At 42.2% G+C, this 22827-nt stretch overlaps 1 protein-coding gene across 2 annotated transcripts in view; it reads right to left on the minus strand.

Annotated features, from left to right (window-relative positions):
* Window positions 1–557: 557 nt before the first annotated feature.
* GANC (glucosidase alpha, neutral C) overlaps window positions 558–22827 on the minus strand; it is a 60686-nt gene continuing 38416 nt past the window's right edge. For both annotated transcript variants that reach the window (XM_084903115.1, XM_084903114.1), the window contains exons 16-25: window positions 22721–22817; window positions 19525–19626; window positions 17830–18073; window positions 16164–16228; window positions 12322–12398; window positions 8437–8511; window positions 5870–5983; window positions 4536–4648; window positions 2771–2874; window positions 558–2182 (exon numbers count right to left, since the gene is read on the minus strand). In XM_084903115.1, the coding sequence (XP_084759241.1) occupies window positions 2073–2182; window positions 2771–2874; window positions 4536–4648; window positions 5870–5983; window positions 8437–8511; window positions 12322–12398; window positions 16164–16228; window positions 17830–18073; window positions 19525–19626; window positions 22721–22817 (1101 nt within the window). In that variant the 3' untranslated portion in view covers window positions 558–2072. The remainder of the gene's footprint in view (window positions 2183–2770; window positions 2875–4535; window positions 4649–5869; window positions 5984–8436; window positions 8512–12321; window positions 12399–16163; window positions 16229–17829; window positions 18074–19524; window positions 19627–22720; window positions 22818–22827) is intronic.

The following is a 22827-nucleotide window of genomic DNA, read 5'->3' on the forward strand; positions in this document are numbered from 1 at the left end:
CATAGCTTCAGGAACAGGAGGTAGGTAAAATGTGAGAAACAATACTAGTGAAAGCAGAAAACAATGAAAAAATGCAAGCTACATTTCTCTCCACTCAATGTCTCTGGTTAAGTGTTTTAGTATAGCTCAGGGTCAAGACAGAGCAGTTCCTCACTAACTTACTCTACTAGTTCTTGTTTCTTTCTTACCTCCAAAAATATTTTAAATGGAAAAACAGATATACAATAAGTGTCGATCTGAATGTAGGTCTTAGTTATTTAGGTTTACATGCTATTAAAACCCAACATTTATATTATTAGGTAAGAGCACTTAGTTTTCAGGCAAGGAAAATTTGAAGCTTAGAAATAAAACAAGTTAATGTAGGCGTCTTCCTTTCTCCTTAATTGCAAAACTTACAGAAATAGGAACAAAAAATCTGCATATATCTATGTAAGCTTATATATGGTGCAAAACTCAAATCTCAACTGATACAATGAAATATGTCCTGAGGGAAACGCGTAATGTTTACTACTTCTAAAGAGAACAGTTCTTTGTCAGAAAAGTAAATCAGAAACAAATATATTCAATTCTTACTTTTTAATCAATCAAATTCACCGGTTGACCAGTTATAGTCAATACTTACTAAAAGCCCAGTATAATGGTACTCTGGCAGATATAAGAGAAATATAACATACTGTTGAGGAACATATTATCTAACAGGGGAACAAGGCAGACAAATCTGAAACATAAGGGGACAATCCCTGAGAATGCCAAGTTAGAGCACATATTGTACCCGGGGCAGGATTTCAGAGAAGGGAAGTCACTATTCATGGGGAGTGGGGATGCTTAGCGTATTTAGAGAGGCTTAGTGAAAAAGTAGGATTTGAGTTTGGCCTGGACAGGTGGTCAGAGATCAGATATGCATAGGCAGCGGGAAAGGGGTAGATATTGGGGGCTCAGGAAACAGAGGTACAGAAGTGGCAGTTAACAAATTGCTGAGTGAAGAGGAGGGCTAAGGACGTGAGGTGGGGTGCCCCAACAGATGCTGTGGCAGGTAGCTGGAAGTCACTGAGGTCTCCAAAGCAGGGAGCACCCTGAGGGACAGGTAGGTTGTAATGTTCAATCCCACACCAAGCTGTTCTAGAACCAGAGGCAAAAGGAGAACTCAGTAATACTGATCCTATCTGTATTTAAAATGTTGATATTTTGGTTAATTATTGATTTTTTGCATTAAGTTTTAGTTTTAAATATGATTTATTTTGATTACTATGCGTTTTTTGTGTGTGTGTCACACACTTCTTTGTGCCCAAGGTAAGTGCCTCAGTGGCTTTGCCCTGGTCGAAGCCATGTGTTCTATCTGTAAAGTTCAGTGATGGGCACATGGTATTTATTATTAATTATAGCTTATTCATGTTGCAAATATTCTTTTGTTAATAGACAGTATTTAATAAACAATTAAGATAAAGAAATTAGACTTTTGAGATTAATTTGGAATTTTGGAGCCCAAAAAGCATGACTGAGAAAAGAACCCTTTGTACTCCTGAGTCAATCTCTAGAGAGAATTACTCCCTGTTGCTATAGTATAGGCAGTGCAGGCAGAAAAGGGCTGTTTTGCCCACCTCTGAGGGGTTGAAAGATACTGTGGGGGATACTGGAGGCTACTGCTCACTTGGAGATAGGCCTCGAGCCACTCAGCTGCTCTAGCCAGAGTGACTCTGCTGCATGGCTAGAGACAAGCAGCCACGAACGGGCCACACTCACGTGAAACAAACCCAGCCTGCCATGCTCAAGGAGAAGCCACTCACAGCCACAGTGCTGACAGCGGGGCCACAGCCGAAGAAGCAGGGAAAGGTACATGAACGCTGTAAATGTCTCAGGGCTCCTTGCACTAGGAGCGGGGGTGTTTTGACACAGGAGTATTAATAATACATCTAAGAATGTAAACCTGAAATCTATTGTTCACTAGTAAACTGATGACTAATGAAATGTTTTTTTGAGTCAATTAGCGTATAACACAAATCTCAAAAAAGGCCAAGAGAGAGGTCGAAGGGTGCAGGCAGCTCCCGGTACTCGTCACCAGACGCACTTCTCTGTCACTGAATGTGGACCTCCCAGGCAGTGCCAATGTTCAGAGAGAGGTTCTCCAGGCTCAGCGTGGATGTTCCGGCACAATATGTAAAATCCACAGGCTGATCTTTACCATCTAAATATCAAAACAATAAAAGGGAAATTTTGATGAACATCTAGGAGAGAAAATTTCTTTCTTTGTATCTGAAATCTTTCCAACTTCATCATAAAACTTTATCCCCTACTTAGGAGAATTTTACCTACAATTTTTACCCATGGACTTTTAATTATGAAACACTCCCATGGTTTGAATGCAAGATCGGTTGAAATCGGTTAAAAATAAACTATAAGGAACAAAGTGATTTGTCTAGGAAATTCAGTATGTTAAAAAAGGATATATCTCAACATATGCACTTTAAGAAACTCCATAAAACAAGTAGGGCTTCAGATATCTACAGTTTAATGAAAAATAGTCAGAAAAGCCACAATATTATTTCAAGCCCAAGTTAATGTACCTTAGAAAAACATCAATAGCTTACAGCGAGCAGAAAGACTAGTTGAAGAGAAGCAGGATGGCCTTGCTGCCTCTGGATACCAGTATATTTGACTTCTACCAGGAAGTGTAGAGTCCACTTGGCTAAGACATTATGTCAGTTTTAGGGCTAATCATCTCTTCACCTTAGCTATTTCTATGTTTACAAAAATAAATGGCTTGTTTCCTCACCAGATGAGTGGGTGGTCACAGAAGATGGCTGCTTCTTGAGGCCGAGGACAAAGATCTGCTCCACCACACACTTGCTGGTATAATGACCCCTCTCGTCAGCACAACTTAAATAAATGTACATGGCATTAGGAAAAGAAGAGAAAGAGGGGTTTGGACTGGTGAATTTTAGAATTGGGAATTTTAGAATTGTTTTTTCAATCTCTGTGGAAAATGCAATTGGGATTTTGTTAGGAATTATATTGAATTTGTGGAGAAACCAAGATGGCAGCATAGGTAAACACCTGAACTTGTCATCTCACACAACAACTTCAAAACTACAACTATAAGACATAATGGACATCATCCAGAACCACAGAAAGACTGGCTGAGTGGAAATCCTACAACTAGAAGGAAAGAGAAAAGCACACTGAGACTCAGAGGAGGTACGGAAGGCAGAGGTACAGAGGCGCGCATGTGGAGAGGGCTGGCAACTGAGTAGGTGGCTGGCTTTTTCAAGCCGAAGGGAGACACAAGCTCCTGACTACTCTGAACTCCAGTTCCAGGCGAGACTCTGGGGACCCAGACTCATACGGGAAGAAACTGGACTGTCTGGCAGCAGGTGGAACTCAAGGGCTGCTTTCTCCCAGAGGTGCTTGCAGCGATTACCATGGGACACTGAGACTCGGGGCCTCTTAGGGCAGGGCTGATGGGAAGCCATTGCTGTTTGCTCTGCCCTGAGACTCCGCCCCATCCAAGCTGTGTGCAGAGGCTTTTGCATATGAATGGCCTGGTCCTTTGAAATCTGAACTTTCCTATCAAACTGCAGCTGAGTCAGAGAGACCAAGAATATCCAAAAGAAGGCCCAGGGCCCCATAGCAGCCTGCATTGCTTCACAGCTGGGCCTCATCTGGGCACCTCCAAAACCCAAACAAAGAAGAGGAATCTACAGATCTCTCTATAGCTCTTGCTGGGTGGCCTCAGACAGAGGTTAAATTAGCACCTCCTTGGAGATCCAAGAGCCAGTGTACTCAGGGGTCAGAGAAGGACCATCCAGATTACAACGCCTCAGATCCATAAGGGACACACTCAGGGGGCAGACTCAGAGAGCACCAAAGCCCCACTAAAGCAAGTCTTGTCTCATAAGGGTATCTCCAGCTCAGAAGTTCTCCCATCATAGACACAGCTGATTCTCACAGCCAATTGGCCTGGAGGTCAATACCAACAACAACCAAGGCTTAACTACAACAGGACTGTGCACACAGCCCACAAGGGGTGCACCAAGAATGTCTACCTCAGGTAACTGGGGTGACTGAGCCACTGGGCCCTATAGGACATCTAGCACACAAAGCCACTTTATCAACTCAGGGAAGCAGCTAAAATGTGGAGACAAAGAAACACGCTTCACAAATGGTTCTCATCATTAACTTCTTAAATTATATCTTAAAATATCAGCTGTGGCCGAGACCCGTTTGGCTCAGTGGATAGAGCATTGGCCTGTGGACTGAAAGGTCCCGGGTTCCATTCCAGTCAAGGGCATGTACCTGGGTTGCGGGCACATCCCCAGTAGGGGGTGTGCAAGAGACAGCTGATCAGTGGTTCTCTCTCATCGATGTTTCTCTCTATCCCTCTCCTTTCCTCTCTGTAAAAATTCAATAAAATGTTGAAGACAAAAAAAAAAAAAAAAAAAAAAGATTAAAAAAATATATATATCAGCTGTGTATTTGAGGATAGCAAAAGAGTAGCATAATTTACTTCAGAAAACACACAGATTTTTAGCTGTCATTACCTGTTGCTCAAAACACCTGAACAGAAACAAAACTTCCTGTGTAAGAATTGCTGCTTTTGGAGGTATTGGAATGAATGGCCATCATCAAGATACAATTCACCCACAGCAGAACCCTAGAGAGTGAATCACAGATAGAGAATGTGGTTATATAATAGTTTTCTGGGAAAACAAGGCCACACCCTAAAGGGAAATAATAGATTTAAAAATTTGTGGAAAATTATGTCAAACATAAGCTTAATATGCAAGCTGTATAAAGTAGTCATACAATCAATATCCATTAGTGAAATAATATAAATAAGGAAGTCACATAAGAAGAGCACGAAGAGTTAGGCCTTGTTGAAAAAAATTTAAACCACGAAGTATGGTCAGTGGCATAGGCTTCCCTGAAAATACAATCCTAGAATGTGATAACAGGTCATAAATGAAACTGAAGTTAAAAAAATTAGTATATAATGGATGAGATCAACTCTCTTTAGTATACCCCCCATGTATGGAATTATATTTAATTCCTACTTTTTTTTAGCAGGAGGATTCCCTTTGCATGTCCTACAATCTCACAGCACTCCACTTGGCAGCTTACTGTTTTGGACAACACTTGATGTGCTATGGATCTTGTATCTTATTCTGTGGTCTCTTATGTGCCTGAAGGCCATAGATTGGCCCAATAAAACATGCCTAAGTGAAATAGATGGAAAAGAAGGATGTAAAAAAAGGAGAAAGCTGAATTATTTTATAATATTTGCATGAATAAGAATTTGTGTTTGGTACTGCATTTGGGCAAATGGATAGATTTGGGCAAATCTGCTTTCTCATTTTGGCTTAAAAGTACAGATCAATTTTGAATTCTTCCAGGCTGTATCCAAGGAGTTATCAGTTGTTTTAGCCATCTGATGACAACAGAAGTTATTGTGTGTGAGTGTGTGTGGGGGGTGTGGATGGGAGGGGGGGAGGTGTCCCTGAAATGTTGCATTGGTACAGATACCTCCTTATAGGACACTGAGTTTCAGGGACAGGCTGCCTAGGCCCCAGTGACCTTTCAGTCCAATGGTATCGATGCCAGGTTGCAAAGCACCAAAGGTCTTAGTGCCCAGAAGAAATTTCTATCATTTCTAGTTCTCAGAGCTCTTTAAAGAACAACCCCAAGTAAGTCAGACAAGTTTCAGAAAAGATTCAGAAATAATTCAAAGCTTTGATTTCTAGATAAACATCTGAAGCACTTATCCCATAGACGGGGTTCACCACTTTTACACAGTGTCACACACTCAAGAGGCTACCCCTGTAAAGAGATGGAGTAGTAACAAATGAAATGTGTAAAGGTAACATTTTCCAAATACCTTAGTGCTTAGAGCCACCCGGAGTCCATATGGGGAATCAGTCATCCAGCCTGTGGACTTTCCTATAGTTGTCTTTATAGGCACTACACTTCCACCCCGTTGAAACACTGGTATCTATAATAGAGCGACATTCTCAGGGAAGGAGCTTTCATATACTAGTAAGGCAATTTCAAAGTAGAATTTAAAAATGTTTCATTGTACAAGACTCACACTCCTTACTAGTACAGATTCAAAGCCAATATAAATTTATGGAGGCCCTGGCATTAAAAGGAATAGAATTCAAACACTAAACAAACTTCTCAACCTTCATCAATTTATTACCTGTTCTGTCCATCCTATAAGTGGCCTCTCCTGGTTTTTATTTTTAATTTTCTTTCTTTTAAAAAAATATATATTTTATTGATTTTTTACAGAGAGGAAGAGAGAGAGGGATAGAGAGTTAGAAACATCAATGAGAGAGAATCATCGATCATCTGCCTCTTGCACACCCCTTCCTGGGGATGTGCCTGCAACCAAGGTACATGCCCTTGACCGGAATCGAACCCGGGACCCTTCAGTCCACAGGCTGACACTCTATCCACTATATTTTTAATTGGTAGTCCCTTTGTTTGTGGGAGGTGACTTTTGTTCTTATTCACTACAACCTATACCCATCTTGCTCCCTGATTCCCTGGATCATCAGGATGAATGATTCAATTCTAAGGCTAAATCTGTGAAACTTCTGTTACAGAAGCCACCAAGGGCACTTTAAGTGACTCTAACTAACAACAGGACTGGAGGCATGACCCATACCTGGGGGTCTCCTGGAATGCCATTCCCAGCAGGGAAAGCACAGCAGGTATCCTGTCTGACAGGATGGTCCTCTGTAAGAAAGCTCCCTGGATCACCTAAAGGAGTGTACTTTGCTCTGAGTAAATGCAGCAGGGAGAAGAGTACAAGAGTCTAAATGAAGCTGGGAGTTAGGGTGGAGTACCTAAGATGTCCACCCTCTGCTTGACTTGCGGGTGGCAGCAAGAAGTAAAGCACATCTATCTTCCAACTCTCATCAGCCAATCTCTACTCTTCCCCTCAAAGAATGAGGAAGTAAGTTAGCGTGAAATGGGATCTAGTCTCAGTTCTACCATAATCTAGCCACAATCCTGGACAAGTAAGTTCACCTCTCTGAACCTCGGTGTCTTTACCTGTAAAAAACATGAGAGATTGGACTAAATGCAGGTTAAGGTCTCTTCTAGGTCTGAAAGTTGACATCTGAAATAATTTTCTTTATAATGGAGTTCATATTGCTACTCATAATTAAAATAAAATAACATCAATACCCATTTGTTAATCTTCACACTACTTAGGGTTTGTGATGATGGTGGCGATTCAGCTGCAGGAGCCACCTTCCCTTCAGAAATTCTATCCAGGTGGGCCACTTTGATTCTAACGTCATAACGGACTGCATTCCCTTGGGCCTAGAGGTCCAGCGTTACAATTCAAACGTGTGTTTTGACTTAGGCCAGGAGAAGGACATGCTGTGTGTCCTGTGTGATGACTTCCCTGTTTGCTTTCTATGTTCAGTGTTATTATTTTTCTTAGACATATTATTGTAAATATATGGGAAAGAGTTGTTTGTCCTTTAGGTTTCATCAGAGTATATATTATTTTTACACTCTTTTTCTCATATTTTAACAGCTTTATTAAAGTAATTCACATGCCATACAAGTCACTCTTTTAACATATATAGTTAAATGGCTTTCAGTATATCCAGAGTCATGCAACTATCACCACATGGATTTTAAAACACTTTTATCACCCAAAAAAGAATCCCTGTGCTCATTAGCAGTCACTACCCATTAATCCCCCAAATCTCTCCTTTCCCCAACCTTAAGCAACCACTAATCTATTTTCTGTCTCCATATATCCATGCCATTTTGTAGGACTTTAATATCTTTGGTTCTTTCTATGTAAGCACATGTTATGGACTGAATGTTTGTGTCCCCCCAAATTCATAGGTTGAAGCCCCAACCTCCAATGTGACTGTAAACATTTGGAGATAGGGCCTTTACAGAAGTAATTAGGGTAAAGTGAGGTCATAAGACTGGGGCCTCGATCCAATACCTCACTCTCCCTCTGTTGTGTGAGGACAAAGCAAGAAGGCAGCTGTCCATGTGACAGGAAGAGAGTCCTCACCAGGAACTTAATTGGTTGGCACCTTACTCTAGTACTTTTGCCACCAGAACTATGAGATATTAAATTTCTGGGTTTTTTTTGTTTGCTTGTTTGTTTGTTTGTTTTTAAGAGAGAGAAGAAGGGAGAGGGAGAGAGAAAAACATCTCTATGAGAATTAGTATCAATTGGCTGCCTTCTGCACACCTCCTACTGGGGCTGGAGCCTGATACCCGGGCATGTGCCCTGACCAGGAATCAAACCGACAACCTTTTGGTTCACAGGACAATACCCAAGCAACTGGCCAGGGCAATATATTTCTATTTTTTAAGCCAACCAGTCTGTGCTATTTTGTTATGGCAGGTCAAGCAGGCTAATACAGTATAACAGGTAAAAATAACAGTCTGAAAACAACTTACAGTGTCCAAGGTTACTGGGATCTTCACAGTACATGCTCCTTCCCAAGAAGCAAATGTCTTAGAGTCATACCAGACCTGGAAAGGAACATACCCCAGTGAAAAAGAGTATATGAGCAACTCTGCTCACAATTTCATTATTCAGTAAAACACCCATTTATCTTGATTTCAAATACATGTAACCAGAAAGCTAACATAAGTATAATTTAAAAAATCTTGAGTAGAAGTTAGGAAGGACACATACTTTTAAGAAGACCCCAAAAGACTAACCTACTAATGTGACAGATTAATTTGACTAAAAAGGCATTTCATTTGTCCGTCCATCCATCCATCCATCCATCCATCCATCCATCCAAAAGTTATCAATTAAATAACCTACCATGTGCCTAGCACTGCTAGGTAAACATGAGCGAATAGAAAGACGCAGTTCCTGACCTTATGGATTTTATAGTTCAGTTGGCTTATTAGAACTTAATACGTCTATTAGTAAAAAATGTGATGAAAGAGAGAAGGCAGCAACAAAGAATGAAAGCGCATTGCCAGCAAATGAATGACAGATGAGGCGTGGAAAAAAGAAAGTGTCAGAGAAGGAAGCATCTTGTAGAAAAACAAAGGGACACTAGAATGACTATAATATGATCCTTTTTTTTTTTTTTTACAAAGTACAATTCAGGGATGACGTTCAAACTCTTATCTGGGGCACCTGTCCAAGGGTTTTGTTGCTGAAGTACCAAAGAGGTACTACAAAGTAATTTGATGGGCTAAGTCCTTAAGAAACCATCAGCGTGAAAACAAAAACCTCTTTTTCTCTCTTCCAGTCCAGCCACAGAGCCTCCTTCACAAGTTCATGTCCTGGGATTATCACATCCTTTATATAGCTGGGCTGCTTCGTCTGTCACTGTCCTGCTGTGACTGTGAGAGCTGTGACTTTACGATGATTAGCTACATTGAACTCCTAATTCAACAGGATCAATCCCACCTCATCACAATGTAGTATCCTTGGCTGGATTCAATTTGCTAATGTTTTATCAAGTATTTCTGTGTCTGTGTTTATGAGGGATATTGTCTTAGGTTTCGTTTCTTGTAAATGACTTTCTTTGGCGAATTCCAGTAGCTTTAAATAGAGATTTGGGGAGTAAAAGCTAAAAACAAAAAAACACTGACTAAAATAGGATTTTAGAATTACCTGACTACCACTTTTAGAACTAATTAGAATGAGAGGTAGAGGGTATTTTTGCTGGTGCCATATACAAAGATCTCCAACCTAGAAAGGGAATAATTGGTATAAAACACCATATAGACCAGACCTAAAGCTCAGTCACCAAGCTCCTCTCCCAACAAGTATTTATCGAAGGCCTGCTCTGTGCCAATAACCCATCTAGATGCTGAGGATGCAGCAGTGAACATAGATAAAAATAAGCCTTAAAAAAGCTAACATTCTAGCCGAAGCCGGTTTGGCTCAGTGGTAGATCGTCGGTCTGTGGACTGAAGGGTCCCAGGTTCGATTCCGGTCAAGGGCATGTACATTGGTTGCGGGCACGTCCCCAGTGGGGGGTGTGCAGGAGGCAGCTGGTCGATGATTTCTCTCATTGACGTTTCTAGCTCTCTATCTCTCTCCCTTCTTCTCTGTAAAAAATAAATATAGTTTTTTTTTTTTTTAAAGCTAACATTCTAATGGGAGAGAGAGATTATAAATAAAACATCTAAGTAAATATACAGAATGTTAGGAGGTGCCACCATTTTGTGAAGAAAAATAAAGGATGAAGGAGGGCTGGACAGGAGCAGTGGGGGTGGTGTATAATCTTAGAGAGGTGGTCAGAGAAGACCTCGCTGGGAAGGAGATGTTCAAGGAAAGCCCTGAAGGAAAGAGAATGGGCCATACAGAAACATGGGGAAAATGACAGTGAGGGACCTTAGATATATTTCCTGTGCACACTGTGATGTGGTGCCAGCCAATCAGTGAGGCAAATGTCTGGCAAGGAACAGCTTAGCTCTTCTACCCAGGCTTTGGGAAGATGCAGCAAGAGGAACAGTTAAAGATGCTCTGGGAGATAGTGTTGAAGGAGTACATTACATGGTCACAACAATGTGCTTGCAATTATGACAGGCCATTCATAAAAATTTATGGCCAAATCAGAAAGGAGGCTGGTTCCTCTTAATGGGAGCCTATGCTTTGTTAGAATCAACTTGAGAAACTCTCAGCAGAAATGCTTAGCAGGGCAATTAAAAAAAAATCTTTATTGTTGAAAGTATTACATATGTCCCCCTTTTCTCTCAGTGCTGGTTGGCAGGACAATTTATTTAGCTGTTGTATTTGACCTTTTTCTCAAGTTTCTACTTGGCAAGGGAACTTTTGTAAAGAGCCCTCAGCTTCAGAATTGTAAATTCCTGGAGAAACCAAGGGCAAAGACCATACTGCATGAACATCCTGGAGAAAAGCCTGGCTACTTCCTAATCCGTGGATGGAGTGACTATTGGTAACAGATTTGACTAAAGTAAGGAGCTTGAGATAAGGAGATTATCTGGGATTATCTAGGTGGGCCCTAAAGGTCATCACATTTAAGGAGAGAAGGAAGAGGAGACACAGACACAGAGGAGAAGGCACTGTGGCGATGGAGGGGTAGACTGAAGTGGTGCAGCTACAAGCCAAGGAACAGCAAAGATTGGGGGGAGCTGCTGGAAGCGGGAAAGATCCTTCCTCAGAGCCTCCGGAAGGAACCAATCCTGCCGACACACTGATTTTGAACTTAAGTCTCCAGTACTGTGAGAGGATAAATTTTTGTCGTTTTTAAGCCACTAAGTTTGTGGTAATTCATTACAGCAGCCCCAAGAAACCAATACAAAAGATGAATATATAAAGAAAACACATTAAACCATTTTATTCAACCTAAAAAAAAGGAACCAGTGCAACAACCATACATGTAAAGCTGGATGGAGGGAGAACACTGGCACTGGCTTCTGGTGTTGCCATGTCAGTGCTTGATAGTACTGAGCATTGAGCATGGCCTGGCTCAGCTACTGCACCACTTACCATGACAATCCAAGAATAACTTGCCCTGACAGGCCATCAGTTCAGTATTCTTCATGGCTCTTCCCCATCCGCTGAAGCCTGTGGCAATGCTCCAGTGCTCACGGATCCTCTGCAGGGTCTGCCTCCTTCCTGCTCTCCGTCCCTATACTCTTGTCCTGGTCTGATGCCTCGAGTTTCTGCCCTGTCTCTCCTAAGCCGCTTTGGATGGATCCTTGGTTTGTCTCTGGAGACTGTTGCTCTTATCACCCTCGGCTGGCTGCTCTGCAGCCCTTTGGCTTATATCCACCTCTGCCCCTTGCCCTGCCTGAGTTGGAGCCCAGGGCTCCAACAGGTCCAGGATTTTATACAGTGACAAAAATCAATGGCAATACCCAGTACAAGAGCAGAGAAGGCTGGAGGGGCAGAGAGGAATGTCACGGTTATTATTTTTTATCCACTTTGGTGAATGTCTGGATACCAGCTTTTGGTGACAAAAACTCAGGATTCAGAGAGAGCCAGAACCAAAGAGCAAAATATATTTATACTTGTTTTCCCCAGAGTTTGATACCTCATAGTAGAGGAAAGATTTATTCATACTTAAAATCTCAGTGTGTTTATAAGGAGTCACTTACACAAGTCAAAGTGTGAAGACAAAGAACCATTCTAATCCACCTACTCAACTTTCTCCCTGCACTTCCATTAAGTTTCTTGATCACTGAGTACAGTGTCATGACTTATAAGAATCTTTAGTTGCTCTAGTCATTTGGGCTGTCTTCACAATTGCATGCTGAAGAAATCTATTTCCTAACAGGGGATAATTCATCAGAATGAGGAATGAGATATGAGACATAAAATATATGACTGTCATTTACTCTTACCTCCTTTGATCCTGGCAGAAACACATCAACCTCAGTAGCTTTTGGCTCTGTGACTGGATGAACCAATAAAGCACTTCCTAAAAAAATGGAGAAGAAATAAAGTTGAAAACAAAGTCTGAAAACATCCTTTCCTTTTAATTGAGTGCTTTTGTTGTTTTAAGGACAACTAGATTGAACTTCTTAAAGGTAGAGACCTTGGTGAGCTGAACCTATGAGTCATCAGAGAGATGCATTGCTAGAAAAAGGATAGGTGCTCACAGGGGTGACTATTATTGTCTGTTGTCCATCTCCTTACAGTATATTGAAATTCTAGGGAGGGAGCCTCAGTCTCTTTCTGTGCATCAGTGTGGCAAGTAGTTGGACAAACATAGCAGAGCATGGACGATGGGCAAGGCACAGAAGGTCACCAGGGTGAAAGCTCCAGGTGCCTAGCATTGGGCAAAACTGAGAAAACAAGGACCTCCCTGGTCAGGTGGTTTAAACCCCCTGGACCTTCATATCGATGGTCATGCAATTCGGACCTTCCTCTGACCTTTCCTTCCTTGGCGTATTGCTAGTCAAGTGGTTTTAGACATCCTTAGAGGAGGAATAAGAGGGCAGGAGAATGGCCTCATAGGATTCCCTTGCATGACCACACCCTTAAGCATTGGGCCCTCAGGACAATTAAGTTCTGACCCACATCAAATACTCTTAGGAACAAAGCTTGGGTCTGTTGACTACAGGACAGAGTTTTGGTCAATCTAGAGACGGCATTTAGGCCTCAGTATGTTTCAGCTCCAGGCCAGAAAAGCAGCAAAACCAGAGGGGGCAGCACCATGGTTGACAACAGAACCAGATGCAATGACTAATGACCCCCTCTTTTAGCTCTGACCAAGCAGTGGAAACCACGACCCTGAAATGACACACCTGGAAAGCCAGTGAATATTCTAGAGATTCTCCCCTGAGACCTCCCGAGAAATTTATATTTAGAAACCAGATAAAACTTCTTAAGATAAAGGAAGCCAGCCCAGAGGGAGCCCACACCTTTCTTCCCCCTTTCTTTCTCAGGCATATATCTCTGCTCTCTTCCTCCTAAGTTCTAAGGATTCTTGCAAGACTTGCAACCAGGAGAGCAATGACAGCAGCAACTCATCCTGGCTAACCCCTGAGCCTGTCTCCAAGGCCCCCTTTTCTCGGACTTTTCAGGGAGGTAACAGCAGCCTCGCCGTGGCTCCCTCTGTCACTGTGACGTTTACTTCTCAGTGAGTCCACGCACAGCCCGGCGTGGCTGACTTTGTTCCTGTACTGTTTCTAGAGAACAAAGCAGAGCACTGCCTAGACTCTATCTTGTTGCTTCTTCTATCCTAAGCCCTTCCTTTGTTTCACTGTCCCCAGCTTTAATAAACACACTCTCAAAATCATCTGGACTCGTGTGAAATCTTACCACACACTACAGGCCAGCCCGAGGCACACCCTCTCTGGACCTGGTGCCTTTCCAGTGACAAAACTGCTCGTGTGTCAGTAATCTGAAAGCACTATCACACTTTCCCAAGTGTCTCATTGTTTGCTTAAGTGATGTTGGTGATGGTGAGTCTACAATTATTTTCTAGAAGTGTGGTCAGCATGGACATTCAGATCTTCTTTGACTACAGGACAGAGTTTTGGTCAATCTAGAGATGATATTTAGGCCTCAGTGTGTTTTAACTCCAAGCCAGAAAGCAGCAAAACCAGAATGAGCAACACCATGGTAGACATCAGAACTAGATGCACTGGGAAGGCTAAAATTCTATGATCTGAATTATTAATTTTGTTTAGCCTTGGTACCACATATGTGTAAAATTCATCCATTTATGAATTCACTTATTTATTTACCTACTCATTTATTTATTTTCTAGAAAGGAAAGGTGAAGGAGAGAGAGATAGAAACATCAAAGATGAGAGAGAATCATTGATCAGTTGCTGCCTACACACCCCCAAATGGGGATCAAGCCCAAAACCCGGGTATGTGCCCTTGATCGAAATTGAACCTGGGACCCTTCAGTCCGCAGGCCCACCATTGAGCCAAACTAGCTAGGGCTATGAATCCACTCTTTAATTCAACAAGTATTTATAGAATGCCTACGGAGTACTAGGCATTGTGCTGAGCTCTGGGGATATAGTGACAAATAAGGCAGACATGGTCCCTGCTCTCACAGATTTTACAGTCAATGAAGAAGTAAGTAATTACAAACTAATTAGAGTTCAGATGGATACCAAAAAGGAAAATTAAAAATGAAATAAAAGTTATGTAATAGGAGGGACTGACTTGGATTTAAATAGGTGGAATTAGGTATTAGGAAGCAATTTTGGTCAGGAATTTTTTTTCCAAGAAAGTTGCTGTTGATAGATCCTTCCTTCCCTCAGTTGATGGACAGAAGTAAACCCCACCTACAGCCAGACATTCCTGAGCTCTGAACCACCAATCAACACCTGCCAAATACCCTAAGCTCCCATTCCTAAGACCCTAGGTCCCTAATCAATCAGCGTGTGCTAAGTGCCTTAAGCCCCGCCTTTTATCCTAAAAGGTGCTTGTAAGCCCCTCACTCGCTCTCTTCCGCACCTCTCCGTGGAAGCAGCCCTTCCCTCCAATAAAGCCTGCGTCCTGCCATCCCGGTCTCTGGTCTACCTTCTCTAATTAATCTATCAGCTATTTCAACTGAGAACTAAGGATGAGTGGAGACCTAAAGAGCAAGATGTTTTACATTTAGCGTTTCCATTCTCTTTTGTTCCATCTTTTGGCAATTCTGTTGAGCCTGGCTTTTTTTTTTTTTTTTTTTTTTTCTTCTTCTTCAGGTTTTTCAATCTCCTTTTTTGTCGTTGTTGTTGTTGTTGTTTTTAATTAATTAACTTTTACACTTCTAAGAATAAATTTTAAAATCTAATAATTTTAAACCTTGTTTTTTCTGCCCTGGGAATTGGTTGCTGCTGTTATGGGCCTGGTTGCTCCCGACCCGGCTGCTCCGGGCCTGGCTACTGCTGCTCTGGGCCTGGCTGCTCCCGACCTGGCTGCTCTGGGCCCGGCTGCTCCGGGCCTGAGCCTGGCTTTTTGAACCTTATTGCCAAGATGACAGACTTCCATGTTCTAGATTTGGCAGTTAACCCTTGTTAAAGAGGAGGCTACCCTCCCCACCCCCCAAATCCTATTTTGAATATGAAATAAGCTCCTTTGGGTCTTTACTACAACCATCAGGTCTATTTTTTCCCCACTTCTTCCCTTTAATCACAAAGCTGAGGAGTGGACCCAGAACAAGAATATCAATTGCATTCACAAATAGAATGGATTTATTTAAAGTTAATATGAGAGGTGCTACATGACTACAGAATAGGTATGATTCCACTTAGCACAAACAATCTTGGTGATGAAATTTCTTTTATTTTTTGGCATTCTTGAAATTAGGGATATATATATATATATATATATATATATATATATATATATTAGTGCTCTTACATTAGAAAGTATAATAAATGATAGATCCTCCTTCCCCCAGTTGATGGATGGAGTATGATGTAAACTGCACCAGTGGCCTGGACATTCCTGAGCACCTAACCAGGCACCTTATATGGACTGTACCTGCCAAATACCCTACCCTTGATTCCTAAGTACCTAAGTGCCTAATCATGTGCCTTATATGAAACCACCAATCAGCTCATGCCGAGTATCCTAAGCCCCATCCCTTCCTGTTCCTCCCCTAAACAGCCCGGCAGGGGTCCTTCTCCTCTAATAAAGCCCGTAGTCCTGGTTTTCGGCCCTCTGTCTCATCTTTCAATAAGAACACGATTACAGTATTTATCATAATTATAATTAATCAAGAAATGCTTACCCAGCATGTATTCATCTTCCTCACCAAAAGTCTCTAATTCATCAGGGAATTCTACCCACAGAGGCCTGGGGTAAGAAAAAATAAATTCTTTCTTCAACATTATTATAGATTAGATTCTTATTACAATTCAATCACTTACTAGTATACTTTCAGTTTTGTAAGCATTCAAAGGAAATTAGAAAAAGCCAGAGCCAAGTCTCCTTTCATCTGTTTCAAGATTTTATGAGCAATTGCTATGATTACTTGTATTTTTCTTATGTAAAAGAACTATCAATTAGCTTAAATGTTTAAATGAAAGATTGAGAAATCTGGTACCTGCAATTTTTCCTTCTGATTGTTGAACTAGAAATAATTACTACTTTGACAGGCAGAAGCAGAAGTCCAAATGCCTAACATGTTTGGTGTAAAACAAATTAAATGTTTGTAGAATCATTTTATAATTATATAAAATCTGTGCCATTTCTTTATGCTGTCACTGCCTTTTATGCATCTTTTATTATTACCTATTGAAATGAGAAGTGTTTTTTCTTGTTTTCAAACTGGCAACATTTTTAGAGGTTTGAAAAATTGTTGTGTATTTTTTGTTTTATTGTTGTTGTACATAACTACCTAGAAGACATTTGGGCTTATAAAGAAAACCTTCAATATCTATGTATCTGAATATTACCTTAATGGTTCTATTAATATTTTTCAATTTGAGGAAATTATCTTTTTTAAATAAGAGACCTACTTTTAGTTTATTCACTAGCCTTTGTAATAATGTATTCCCTTTCCTACTGAAAATGGTAACAAAGCAATGGTCTCTAAAGCTGGCTGATGTCTAAAACCACCCGGAAATTTTCTAACAAATATAGATCCTTGGAACCTTCCCAAAGGGATTCCTAGGAGGTCTGGAGGCGTGGCCTTACAATCTGTATTTTTTTTTTTTATTGATTTTCCACAGAGAGGAAGGAAGAGGGATAGAGAGCTAGAAATGTTGATGAGAGAGAAACATCAACCAGCTGCCTCCTGCACATCCCCCCCCCGCCCCCCCCCCCGGGGATGTGCCCGCAACCAATGTACATGCCCTTGACCGGAATCGAACCTGGGACCTTTCAGTCCGCAGACCGACACTCTATCCACTGAGCCAAACCGGTTTCGGCACAATCTGTATTTTTTAAGAAGCTCCCAGATGATTCTGATCTGAGCCAGGTTTAGGGATGGAGGATCCAGGAGACCTAGTATGTGTGATTCCTCCTCTAGCTTAAAAAGTTGGTATTTCATTTCTGCCTTCCAAATACAATCAGAATAGAAAAATGTTCACCTCAAACTTGGAACAGTTTAGTCCTAAGGGTGAGATAGAGCTCAAGACTGGCAGAATAAAATGTTCTTCATGAGAGGATGCTTATGGGTTAAATACTGAATGAATTCAGTTACAAAGCCATTTCATTTTTCTTTGAAAAAGCTCTATTTCTTTCTCACATCAATGATTAACATTTGAATCACAGAGTTATCTTCTGCTACCTCCACTGCCAGCACCCTCCTCCAGTTGGTGTTCAGTAAGCTGAGTGACACGATTAAACATGGCTTTCCTTCGCCTGTTCTCTTGAAATCACTGTAATTACTCCATTCCCTAGCGGTTGGTTAGACTGCTTGCTGGGGCCTCGGACAGGTGAAGCCTATTTACCTCATGATGGGCTCGGCAGTCACATGTGCACAGTAGAACAGACAATACCAATAGGGCAGGAGGGTGTAACGCTCTCTGATGGCTTCTCTGATGAGCCGGGTGTGTTCCTTCCCAAAGAGCCAGGGTTCCCGTCGCTTGCTTTTTATGGTGGCATGGCCACGGAAGAAGGGCTGGTAGGCTCCGGCCTGGTACCAGCGCACTAGCAGCTCCACGTCTGGATCCCCCACGAAGCCGCCGACATCAGCTGAGTCATTAGTCAAAGAAAGGTTTGTGAGTCCTGGCCAGTGTGACTCAGTACTTAGAGTACCAAAGCATTGTGGATTTGATTTCTGGTTGAGGGCATGCATCTGGGTTGGGGGTTCGCTCTCCACCCCTTGGTCAGGGAGCATGTGGGAGGCAACCAATCCATGTGTGTGTCTCACATCAAAGTTTCTTTCTTTCTCTCTCCCTCCCTCTCTTTCACTTTCTCTCTCTGAAAAGCAATGGAAAAAATATCCTCTGGTGAGGATTGGGAAAAAAGAAAAAAGAAAAAAAAAAAAGGAAAAAGAAAAAAAAAGAAAGGCTTGTGAGGCAACCAGGCTTCTAATAAATGATGCACTCAAGTAAAATGCGGCTTTGAAGAATGGCAGGAGAAAGGTGCTATGCATGCACTCAAAATGAAACCAAGGCCTCAAATTAGGGAGCGCACAGTAAAAAACTGCCTGTTTGGGGACCTGCTCTTTTACATTCTATTCTTGTCAAAGGTCAGAGGCTTTACTGCAAGATCAACTTTCAGGTATGTTCCTGAACCCAGGTAACCCAGAAATTGCAAAATGTCTGTCTGAGTCAATGTCTGTATTTAGGGGTGGGATGGCGGTGGAGGGCTGGCAATTGATTTCCTTTGAAAACAACAGCTAGGGCAAGATAAAAATTAGTTATTTTTGAAGTCTAACTGAAGTCTGATTTTAGGAGGAACATTTATTATAGAAATAGCTAAAGAGAAACAGATAATGACAATGAGAGGTTTAAGTAGAATTTCATGGTTAGTCCTTAAGCAGTTTACATATTCCCTGTTTGGACCAATGCCATAAAAACACACTTATCAAAAAGTGATATTAAGTCACTTCTATTCCTAGAGAAAAGAAGGAACAGCTGGATCTGTTGCCATCCTGAGCACCTTCCATATTTAGATCTCTCATCTGCAGAGAATTATTGGATTTGCGAGGTGGCACACTAGGGAATCCTATTTTAACTAAATTTATCTTTCCCAAGGGGACAAAAAATATATATATATATATTTAACAGTAAAAATTTTTCAGAATTTTAAACTTGCAGAGTAAAAACTTTCTATAAGGCTGACTTCTTATTTGCAAAATTCTTTGTAGTTCTTTCCATTTTTCGTTCAAAAAGAAAGGCATATTTCAGGATGAGAAACACAGTTACCAAGAGTGGCTGAGGAAGCAATAATAGAATGAGGAAAGCACCACTTTGGCCCCCTCCTAACTTTATGTCCTCAAACTCAGATTGAGGGCATAACAAAACATCTCTGAAGCTACCCTTTCTCTCCTCTCTAATCTCCCCTCCACTTTCCTCACCTTCTTTCCCACGTTCAGACCTATCCAAAACAACCAATGAAAAGGGATTTGTGACCAGCTTTGACAAAAACACCCTCATTTTTTATTTTCTCTTACTTCAAGGCTGAGGGTATCATCTTACCTCCACAAAAAGAGATCCCAGTAACGCTGAGAGTGAGTAACATAGGGATAGAAATTTTCAGGTAACTCCATTTTGCTCTGTTGTCGCCTGTCCACACAGCACCTTTGGACACCAGTAACAAGGTATTAAAAAAAAAAAATCACAAATCAGCCCATGCCCTTGATTTCATGTTTAGATTCCTTATTTGTATAGACACAATTAATATAAAGGAATGCATTTCTTCCTTACCTTAAAATATATAAATTCTGGTCTTCCACAATAAAAATATATTAATTTTCTAGTGTGAAAAGTTACTAAAATCAACAAAATAAATTGCAAAAATATTCTGAAATCACTTATTTTTGAAGTCTAACAATGTATTTTAAGTGAAGAGTTTGAGGAGTTTTAAAATGTGTGCACCATGCAACCATCACCACAAGCAGGGTATAGAACATTTCCATTACAGAAAAGTTTCCATCTTTTCAATCAATAACTCCCACCTTACCCAATCACTGATTTGATTTCTATGATTATAAATTAGTCTTTTCTAGAATCCTATATAATAATAGAGGAATATGCTAATTATCTGTTACTCCGTAATGTAACAACCAGTTTAGCAGGCTGTGTGCGCAGCAGGCTCAGGTGGGTGGGCGGTGGCAGCCGGGGGATGTGAGCCTGTGGTGCCTCCTCTGGAGTTGGGGAGCTCTGGTTCTCCTACAACAGCCCTCTCCAGCAGGAATGGGGCTGCTGAGGCCCAGGCCGGGCCTCTGGCCACAGATCCACAGGTCTGCTGGGAGGCCATGTGGCTGAGCCGCAAGGTGCCCGAACCTGGTGCCTGTTCAAGACGTGAAACAGAGAGGAGGTGTGGGAGGAAATCCAGAGAATAGGATCTGGGGGTTCAAGACTCACTCCCTTTGGGCTTTGTCCTTCTTGGCCCACCTGAGGGATGGCTCCTGGGTGAGCACTATGTCTTCAGCGAAGTGGCCGGCCAGGAGGCTGGTGGCCCAAGGGGCGCAGAGTGGTGCCAAGGTGGGGTGCACCGGAGGGTGCTTGGGCCAGGACAGGGGGCCAGTAGGTGGGGATCTGCCTCGCCCGCAGAGAGCGAGGTTCTGCAGTGGCCCGAAAACATGGATTGGCCCCGTGGGAAGCAGGAGGTGATGTCTATCGGCGTGGAAGGATGCCTGTGTGGAGGATCACGGACCCACAGCCCTGAGGCAGAGGTTGAGAGGAGGGGCCACCTCAATGGAGGGCGCTGCACTGCCAGGTACCCCACTGCAGCGGTTGGGCAAAGCTCCCAGCACTAACCAGGCCTCGCCCTGGCGGCCTGCGCACTTGAGAGGTGGTGACTCCTGCTTCTGCTGTGGCCCAAAAGCAAGCCCGTGCCCGCCCCACCTCCCGTTCCCACCCCACTGTGTCTCAAGTCAGTGTGCACCTGCACGCTGAGTGCGAAGCCTACCACCTTCTCTCCAGAAAGGGGGGGGGGAGGCAGTAAAGAATGGGGCTAGGGGGCGGGGAAGAGGAAAGAATGTGGTGCATCCATGATGAAGAGGTGCTTGAGAATGCACTGGGCCTCTAGTAGAAATATACACTCACACAAAATAAGGATTGTGGGGCGTGGCTACAGTGTTTGGACAGGTTCAAGCCTTGGACTGATAAGAGGGCATAGTCCTCTCTTGCAAGTACCAGTGTGGAGGACAGAGCCTTCCCAGCACAATTATAGCCAACAGCTATAGTTGTAAACTTGAACCCATGGTCTGAACACGTGTCTAAGTGACATAGGGTGCAAGTAAACAAAGTTTGATCAGGTGCATGTAATTGAGTAGGATTGAAACCCATGGGAATGCTGTAAACATCTTGAGCACGCCTTTACTTTGCCTCGTGGCATTGGCTATAAAATAAAGACACGGCTTGTAGTCCATGGCGCTGCTGGCTCCCCATCAGAGAAGCAGCATCCCACTGAGTCCCTACTTTCCTTCTCTTGTCTATCTTTTCTCAATCCTTCATTGCCCCCACTTGGATTCACCCTTGGCCATACTGGCATGGTAGAAAGGATGATATACAATATAAATATATTTAGACTTTTTTTCCTTTTATCATGATGTCAAACATTTTCTCATGCAATTAGGCTATCCTATATAATAAAAGGCTAATATGCAAATCGACCAAGTGGTGGAATAACCAGTCACTATGATGCACACGGACCACCAGGGTGTAGAGGCTCAATGCAGGAGCTGCCCCCTGGTGGTCAGTGCTCTCCCACAGGGAGGACACCACTCAGCCAGAAGCCAGACTCACCGCTGGTGAGCACAGTGGCGGTGGTGGGAGCCTCTCTCGCCTCCAAAGCAGAGCTAAGAATGTCCAACCGCAAGCTTAGGCCCGCTCCCCACAACATCCCCCTAGGGCTCCCAGACTGCAAGAGTGCAAGAGGGCACATCCTGGGCTGAGGAACCCCCTCCCCCCACCTCGAGTGCATGAATTTCATGCATCGGGCCTCTAGTTTTACATAACTTTATGACAGTCTAACATATAAATATACTATAGTTTTATAACTATTCCCTTACATACTTGGATTTTATTTTTTTGTTTAAATAAATACTGTGGTGAGAAAATCTGTATATAAATCTCTGCTTAAGGTGACAATATTTTAGCCTTTTCTTGAGTACCACAGGGCCTAATTTGCAGGGATGCAGTAGGAGGCCTAGTAATGGCTATGTACAGTAAAGGTTGGATTCTTCAAATGAGAACCTAAGCTCCCAATTATCTGTGCCTGGGGACTTAAAATAGCCTTCCTGCCACAGGGTGGTAAAGTTAAACTAGATCTGCATTAGCTAGTAAACCAGATCCAGATATAGATGAACCTGACCTTAAGCCACAGCTAGGTCTATTTTAAGGCATATTGCTGAGTGAAACAAGTGTTTGAACGAATGTGTTAGAAGTGTATTTTCCCTAGTTTTGATAAGTCAAATAGGCAGAATCAGAGATAACCATCCCTGCAAACAGATACTCTGAAGTCATTCACCCAAAAATTAAGTGGCCATTTTTTTCAGTGGGAAATGAGTAAATGTACTTCATTAAAATTGGTTTACTCTGATCATAGGATAAAAATACACTCTTCAGGGCACATCTAAGGCCTGCCCAATGGCTACTGAAAAGGAAGGCATTGACAGCTCTATAAAAATTTGTGTTTTTAAGTCTGATCCTATGAGCTATTCCTTACCATACTTTTGTGATCCAGCAAAGAAAGAACGTGTAAGAACAAAGGGTCTCTCCTTTCCCTTAGATCGTTGTATCAGTCCTTCTGCAGTAGCCTTTTGCTATAAAGTC

Source organism: Pipistrellus hanaki (assembly GCF_964339955.1).
Source record: "Pipistrellus hanaki genome assembly, chromosome: 1".
NCBI classification, from domain to species: Eukaryota; Metazoa; Chordata; class Mammalia; order Chiroptera; family Vespertilionidae; genus Pipistrellus; species Pipistrellus hanaki.